The sequence below is a fragment of the Bison bison genome, unplaced genomic scaffold (assembly GCF_000754665.1).
Source record: "Bison bison bison isolate TAMUID 2011002044 unplaced genomic scaffold, Bison_UMD1.0 scf7180017847734, whole genome shotgun sequence".
Classification (NCBI taxonomy): domain Eukaryota; kingdom Metazoa; phylum Chordata; class Mammalia; order Artiodactyla; family Bovidae; genus Bison; species Bison bison.
In genome coordinates this window covers 35,562-43,577 of record NW_011478307.1, presented here as the reverse complement: position 1 = coordinate 43,577, position 8,016 = coordinate 35,562, and the positions used below count along the sequence as shown (strand labels likewise).

The following is an 8,016-nucleotide window of genomic DNA, read 5'->3' as shown; positions in this document are numbered from 1 at the left end:
ACTCACCCTCGGGGCCGACTTGACACCACAACTGGGCCTGAGTGTCCCCAGCGCCGGGCGCCCCAGCCCCGGGCACTCACCTTCTCCCTGACCATGCGCTCGCCCACATCGGTCATCACGCTCATGGCCGTCTGGGAGTGCTGCCGGTTGATGAAGAGGACGCCCCCCAGGTACATGATCAGGCCCACGGGCCCCAGGAAGAGCAGCTCTCGCTTGGCGATCTGCACGCAGCGGTCGGGGAGGACCTCCATGAGGCCTGTGGGCGCCAGATGCCAGGTAGGGACAGGAGGAGACAGCGCAGCTCAGGGGCCACTCCCCAGGGAGAAGCGGGCCAGCCCCAGGCCTCGGGTACCACTGGCCCCTGGGCACCGTCTGGCCTCTGGCCTCAGCTTCCTAGCAGTGGGGGCACTGCAGCAGGGCCCGGGGCCCCACACAGGCTGCCCAGTCCTGTTACCCGCCGGAGGGAGGCGCGGGTCCCTCCCTCCAGTGTCAAACCCCCGCCTGCCAGCTCAGCTGGGTCTAGCCTCCACCAAGTAGGACAGCAGCCTCCCCCTACCCCCAGGCAACTGGGGAGGGTCAGTCCTCCCCCAGACCCCACTGAGGCCCAGCCTTACCCATCATGTCCAGGATGCTCTGGTGGTTGGAGATGATGACGCAGGGCCGGTCCTCGTCCAGCGTCTCACGGCCTTTGACCTCAAAGCGGAGGCCATATGCGTACTTGAAGGACCGGACGAACCAACTGATGATCCTGCGGGGGAGACGGGCCCAGTGAGCAGAGGGCCACTGCCCCGGCGTGACGTGGGCTCTGCGCGCACAGCCCGGAGACCCCCAGCCCACCCTGGCAGGCTGGCCACTGACCCTGAGCCCGCCTTCCCCTCCGAGCGCCTTCAGGTCTTGTCCCCCAGCAGGATGGCGAGTGCCCCCCGCCCCTCGCCTCCCCAGCCGGTGACATGAAGGTCACACGGAAGCAAGGCCTCGGGGACCCTGACGCCTGGCTGTGGGAAGGACGCCCCCTTCCACGTCCAGGTACCCGGATCTGCACCTGTCATCCAGCCTCCAGTCCCCGAGTCCTGCTTGTCACCCCAGGCCGGGGGCCCAGCTGAACGGCGGGGATGGAGGCTGAGAAACCCCTAGGCTGGGTGAACTCTGCTGTCAGCCGCATCAGAGACAGAAGGACCCAACGTGGAGAGGCCGCCCACAGAGGAGGCCGGGGCAGGGGGCCCCCCACGGGAAGTGACCGTCCCTCAAGGCAGAGCCACACCCAAGGGAGGGAAGCGTGGGTACCAAGCGGAAACCTTGGCGAGGAGCTGCGGGCTGCTTCCTGGTTTGGAAGAACCGCTGCTGGGGAGACCGGCCCGGCGGGCACCATGGCTTTCACGCCTCCTTGTCCTACAAAGCAGCAGCCTGCCCGTTTCACACACACACACACACATACTCAAGGTCACACCAGGATGCCAGTGGAGCTAGGATGTGCGTGGGCCCTGCTCCTGGCAGGAGGCTGCCCTGGGCACTTGTGACCTGGAGGGGCCTATCCCCGCAGGAGGTGACGGGTGAGGGAGACCACGCGTGCCCCTGTCTTTGGGTAGCTGGCTGGCAGGGAGAAGGTTGACACCGCACACACTTGGCACAGGACAGGTGCCAGTCAGGGGTCCGTGCACACGGGGCGATGGAGCCCACGGCTTGAGGTCACTCCTCTGCCACTCCTGCAGGCCCCCTGGGTCCTTCCCACCCATGGGTGGGGGCGGGGCTGAAGGTGAGCTCCCGGTGACCCAAGAGCTTTCCACTTTCCGCACAAGATTCGTGCACGCACACACACACACACACACACACACACTCAGCCGCCAGGGAGCTCCTCACAGTCCTGACCGGGAGGGAGGCCTTTTCCACTCCAGGCAGAAGGGCCTGGGCCCAGACCCGGTTCTCAATAGAGCAGAGGCTCAGAGCAGGTCCTTGGCCCGAAGGCAGACTCGTGTCTTTAAAACTGTGGGTAAGATGCACGCAGCACATTTACCCTCTGAACTGGTTTCAAATACACAGTTCAAGTGCGGTCACATTGTTGAGCAACTGCCCCCACCGTCTGTCCCCAGGACTCTTATCTTCTCAAGTTGACGGACACGCTGTTCCCGTTACACACACACACCCTGCCCCGGGCCCCAGCATCTTTCTGTCTCTGTGGATAAGACTCCTCTGAGCCTCACACGAGTAGATCCTATCGGCTCTGCCTCTCTGTCCCAAAGGCAGGCTCGCATCTGGCCCACACAGCCTCTCTCCCCTCCTCCTCCCACGGCACAGGTTGGAGAGAGGGGCTCCGCGAGGGAGGCAGCTGAGCCCCGGCTGCTCTCACAGTCGGGCCAGCCGGCCTTGCTGGACCTGGAAGCCGGGCCATCCTCCTTAGCGCTAAGCCTCTGCCAGCTCAAGCCAGACCTGTCCCTTTGTTCCCATCCGGCTCAGAGGTGCCCCTGGCCGGACACTCTTGGGAGACCTCGCCTGGCTACCTCAGCTGGGAAGCCTCAGGCTTCTCGACTGCCAAGAGATGGCTTCTCGGGTCGTTGTGAGGATTGACCGACCCAAGGAGGGGGGCGCAAGCAGGCCATTCACCAACAGGAAAAACGTGCATCGTCCAACAACACAGAGGCACGCAGTCTCACTAGCCATCAAAGGAAATGCGGATTGAAACGAGAAGCCCTGTCCTCTTCCTTCGGATCGGCAGAGGATAGCCGGATAACGGGAGGTGTCGGCCGGTGTCGGGAAACGGCCTGAGGCTGCTGGCAGAGGTGGGAGATCGCAGAGGTTTCTGGAGGAGGGCAGGTTGGCAGGACCTAGAAGAGCCCTTAAGAAGCCTAGTCCCTGAGATTTGCAATCCTCTTCTTGCAATTGATCCTAAAGCTGCCGACGCACAGGCGCGGTCGGGATTAGGGAAAGAACACCTCAGCGTCCCCGTGGGGACAGCCCAGATAGACAGGGCTGCGGCAGAGGAAAGAGCAAAGATCCCTACTTATTCGCTGTCAGGTCGGTTCCTGGGACTTCTAATGCAAACCTGTCATTTGCATTTCCCTGCCAAGCTCACAGGCAAAGTCCCAGACCACATCTGGAGAGGACAGTGGGTCACTCTCTGGGGGTGTCTGCTGGCTCCGTTTTTCTTCTCAAACAGTTGTGATGAAGGACCTCCCTGGTGGTCCAGTGGTTAAGAGTCTGCCCTTCCAATGCAGGGAGACCCGGGTTTGATCCCTGCTTTATTCCCTGATTGGGGAACTAAGATCCTCCATGCTGCCTGACTCAGCCAAAAGGAGACAAACTGTTGTGAAATATACATAACATAAAATCTATCATTTTAAACCATTTACAAGTGTATAATGCAGCTGTCCCAAACGTCTGTCTCCAGAACTTCTCTGTATTTTCTTTTTGTATCTAATTGACAGGATCAGTATTTGGGGGTGGGGGATGATGAAAGATACTGTATATACCGTGATCACAGTATCCTGTGATACTCAGCCTAGCAGGGGCCTCTCCCACCCCAGTTGAGGCAGACCTCCCAAGGACCAAACGGTTCCAGGAGGGACCGACAGGTCCAAGGAGCAACTCGCTACATTTTACAAATAACTGCACTCAAAACCAAAAGACACCGCCACTGACATAAGTACAGGAAGCTGCAAAAGAAAGGGGCATCCCGGGAGCAGACAGAAGCAAGAGATGCTCCTCACAGGGAGGGTCCATCAGTCACTCCCTGCAGGGGGGCGGGCACGGGGTCTCGCTCTTCCTTCTCCTTCTGTCCCCTCTTGTCAAGGTTTTCAGTCAAAGTGGTGGGGACGTCGTATCATCTTCACAGTGCTTCCTCCAAGAGCAGGGAGGCCGCCCAAGCTGTGCAGAGGCTCCAGGGCCCTGGGCAGGGAGAGCTGGTCTGTCCTGGCCTGGAATGCAGCACGCACATAACCACAGGGACAGACGCCCCACACCCACGCCCGGGAGCAGGCGCTCCACGCTACCTGCCAAGCCTGCTTGGGGACAGACGCCAACTGTCCAGTTTCGCTCAGACAGTAACCCCACAAGGTCATATACTCCTGCACCAGGGAAGTGGAGGCTCAGCAAAGCTGAGCGACTTGCCCAGAGTCACACAGCGGGGAAGCCGGGATGGGCTGGAGCCTGCCCCTAAACTCCAGGGTTGTCAGGTGAGGTGTTCTAGCTCCTCTGCAGGCCTCCCCTCACCCCCTGAAGGGGCTCTCTGGCCCCCACACCACCCCCAGCAGGAGGGGCTCTGCCCTTCTCTCCCAGCAGGAAGCTCCGGGCAGCCGCTGTCCCCAGGCAGCCAGGCCTGCCCAGCCCAGGCCTCTTCGGAGCCCAGCTGACTCCAGTGCCCCTACTCACAGGAAGCAGGGCCCCAGCTTCAGGGCAGGAGTCACAGGTGTGCCAGGGATGTTCGCACCCCAGCTCCAGTCCTGCCTTCCCAGGGAGGCGGAGCCAAGGCTGCCTGAAGCCAGGTGGCCCAGCCTTCAGAAGCACTGCAGGCAGCTGCCAGGTGGGTGACTGGTGCCAGAGTCCCCGCAAGGCAAGGGGGCCCGCCCCACTTTCCAAGAGCCCAGGGGGGCAGTGATCTTAAACAGAGGCGCCATCCTCACCCCTCGTGGGTCTTTCTCAGGAGCCCTCCATTTAACCCTGATCGGGGCCGCTGGCCTCGAAGGGAGTGCCATAAACGTGAGGATTCTCGGGGGCCTGGGGCCGAAGCCCTGGCAGCCAGCCTCCGTGGACCAGCCGTGCTCATCTGTGGACACCCGGACCCCGCCCCAGCTCTGGGTCAGACAGGCCCTGACGCTCCTCTCACAGCTGTGACCTTGGGCAACGGACTTGACCTCACTACGCTTTCTTGTTTCCACTTGTGAGACTGGAAGGTCGTGGAGGGGTCGAGCTAGATGAGGCTGGACGCCTGAGACACCTGCCAGGCCGGGGGGCCCTCCACAGACAGCGGCTGTGTTGGCGACAACACAGGAGGAAAAGATTCCAAAGTAAATGGAAGAAGCCCCTCCCCCAGCCGGTACCTGCTCCTGGCCACTGGAAGGTGGTTCAAGGTCAGGTCTCAGCTACCTGCTGACCTTTGCGCTCAGCCCCGACACAGGCTAGACAGCTCTAGGAAGACCCAGTAGCTAATTCAGCCAAGCCGTGCCAAGTCCTCAGCCAGACCCCGTGGGCTTTGCCTTATAACGTGGCGAGGGTGGAGGGGGGTGGTTGGTGGCACTCACTCTGGGAAGGCCGTGCCAGGAGGGCAGGCACATAGAGCCATCGGTCTGCTCAGGGGACAGGAGGCCCCAGCAAGGCCGCCTGGTAGGCAGCGGCCTTTCCCAAGCGTCAGATGAGCCGGAACACTGGGTGGGCAGGAGCTGGGGGTGCTGGCCTCTGCAGGTGCCCAGAGGTGCTAACGGGGGCTCAGAAGTGGGGTGGAAGGAGGTGGGGCCGTGAGCAGTGTCCAGATCTCAGGACCTCTGCTCCCGGGCCTGCAGGAGTCCACCCAGGGGGAGGACTGCCCCCACCAGCCCACCCCAAGACCAGGGCCCCAGGCCCTGGCTGCAGTGATGCCCATCCTCAACGTTCCAAGTGGGTGGGGGCTCCACCGACCCAGCACCTCACTCTCCTGCCCCCAGCCCTGCAGCCTAGCTGCGGTCCCAGGCTGCCCGTCCTGGTCACCTGAACGTGTGAGAAAGGAAACTCTCTGCGTTAAGGTGCTGTTATCTGGTTTCCTGATTCTACCGCCAAAGCCAGTTCTAACACACAGGATTATCCTGGGCCTCGCTCTCTTCACTGTCCAGCAGGTGTGATAAGGGCACCTGCCCCCAGGACGAGGACCCAGCCTCGCCTGGCGCGCAGGCCCCCGCCAGTCTGGGAGGGGGTCCCTGGCCTCAGCCCCAGCATGCTCACAACAGTGCCTGCCTCTGGCCCTCCGCTCCCAGCGCTGCCAAGCACGCTCAAAACTCACAACTCAATGGCAAAGGCCTCCTTGGCTGCCCCATCACAGAGACGGGCTGCTGGTTACAGGGAGATGGGAAAGCGAGGCGGTGGGTGGAGCTGGGCTGTCCCTCTTGGAACTTAGGACTTCCCCTGAGCCTGGTCTCCAGCTCCAAAGCAGCCACGGTGCTGCCCCCAGCCCCGATGCTGGGTGAGACAGAGGAAAAGACCCACCTTGAAGTCATCCTTGGGCTCTGCAGCCCAGGTCTGCTGCGTCCTAGTTCTGGGACCTGCCAGTTGCCCTCCCCGCCCCAACCCCCGGAGACATGAGTTTCAAGCTGCTTCTCTGAGGGCTCATCCATAAAATGGGACTAGGAACAACACCTTTCCCTAAGGATGAAGCATCCGCCAGCGCATGGGGTGCAAGACAGAACTGATGGGCAGAGTCCTTTCCCGAGGTCAGGGTGAGACTGGAGAGGGGGGCAGCCAGGCACCCACAGTCCAACCCAGGAGGGGCCTGAAATGAGGGAGCCTGTCCACACAGCCCCCCAACCTCACCTGTCCTCGTGGGCCTGTCCCTGGAGGGGCACAGCGCCTAGAGGGACACAGCGCCTCCACGACCTCTGCATTCCTCAGCCCTCCTCGGCCGCATCCCTTGGGGAACTCGTGTTCACAAGGGACCCTCCTCTCTGCCATCACTGGGGAGCCATGGGTGTCATCACTATGACCCACCCTTTGGGACCTGGGGCTGCAGGGGAAGGGGGCTGTGGGTTCCCAGACCCCTAGGCCTGCCTCTCTCTGGGGAGGACTCAGCACCTCCGTCATGTCCTGGGTTGGCTTGTGCAGAGCCTGAGTCGGGGGCTGCCCCGGGGAGGGGAGCTCCCTCCTGAGCTGAGGAGGACGTCTCAGCAGGCCCGAATCTCGTGCGAGACTGGGGGCCGAGCTGGGCTCTGGGCTCGGGGAACAAGCCCGAGGCAGCAGAGGCCACGGGGCTGGCCAGGCCTGGGCTGCCAAGTGCTGGTCAGGCCGGCCTGCCAGTTCTACCACCTGGTCAGAAAGGGTGGCCGTGACTTCCAGCCTGACCCTGGGGAAGCAGCTTTCAAGCCCAGGCCTGGAAGAGCGAGTTGGACCTTTTAAAGACAAGGCTACCTGACCACACAGAGCCAGGGAGAGAGAGGGTGACCACTGGGAACGCCTGCTGAAAGCCTGCTCCAGGACTCGCTTCCCACCCGCACGCAGCACAAGCCAGGCTCAGGGCCCCCTCCTGCCTCAGAAACAGACGTGCCACCCTCGGGCCTGGCTGTGGGAGGGCAGCTGCCCCTCCGAGGAGCCCACCAGCCCTTGTTGCCGGAAACCACCCCCTGCCCCGCTCCTGGCTGGCCCCCAGCAGGTGTGGAACGGACACGGGCTGTGAGCCCACTGTCTGCAGGGGGTCCCAGGGCCTCAAACTCAGGCCAGCATCCCTGCCGGCAGGGCCCAGCCCTGAGGAACCCCCTATTTCTGGACACAGGCCCTCCCCATCCCAGAGAGCTGACTGCTTGGGAAGACAGCTGGAAAGGCAACAAGTGGGCCACCCCTGTGATCTCTGCTCCCTGGGTTGCTGCCCTGGGCCACGTGGGGCGGGGGAGGGCAGGGGAGGCACTGGAGACCCATGGCCCACCCACCAGTCTTCCCCACTCTTAGTCCTCCCGCCCATTCCTGGAGCAGCGGGAGCCACAAATCCCTGAAAACAGCCGGGGAGAACTGTGCAGAGCAGGCCAGTCTGGCAGCGTCAGCCCATCGGATGGACAAGGCCGGGAAGGGCAGAAAGCCAGGACCCCTCACCCCCTGCCCTGTGAGCGCTGGGGTAGTGGGGGCCTCAGGGACCACAGTATTCCCACCCCAGGCCACGGCCAAAAGGCCATCATTGCCAAAGCCACAGGGTGGCATGTTAGCAATGGCCCCTCCCCATCGGAATCTGGGGAAAGGGCCAAGGAGCCCCTCTCGGGCCACCATGCCCTCCCCAGCCCCTGCCCCTGCCCGGGAGAGATCGCCATCTCTTCCTGTCAGCCCAGCCTGACCCCTACCGCAGCAAGCTCCCCAAAG

The 8,016-nt window shown here is 62.7% G+C and overlaps 1 protein-coding gene across 1 annotated transcript in view; it reads right to left on the bottom strand.

Annotated features, from left to right (window-relative positions):
- AGPAT2 (1-acylglycerol-3-phosphate O-acyltransferase 2) overlaps positions 1-948 on the bottom strand; it is a gene marked incomplete at its 5' end in the record, with an annotated part of 4,402 nt that extends 3,454 nt beyond the window's left edge. Inside the window, 2 exons of the mRNA XM_010843779.1 lie at positions 81-256; positions 615-948. Of these exons, the coding sequence (XP_010842081.1) occupies positions 81-256; positions 615-948 (510 nt within the window). The remainder of the gene's footprint in view (positions 1-80; positions 257-614) is intronic.
- Positions 949-8,016: the final 7,068 nt, after the last annotated feature.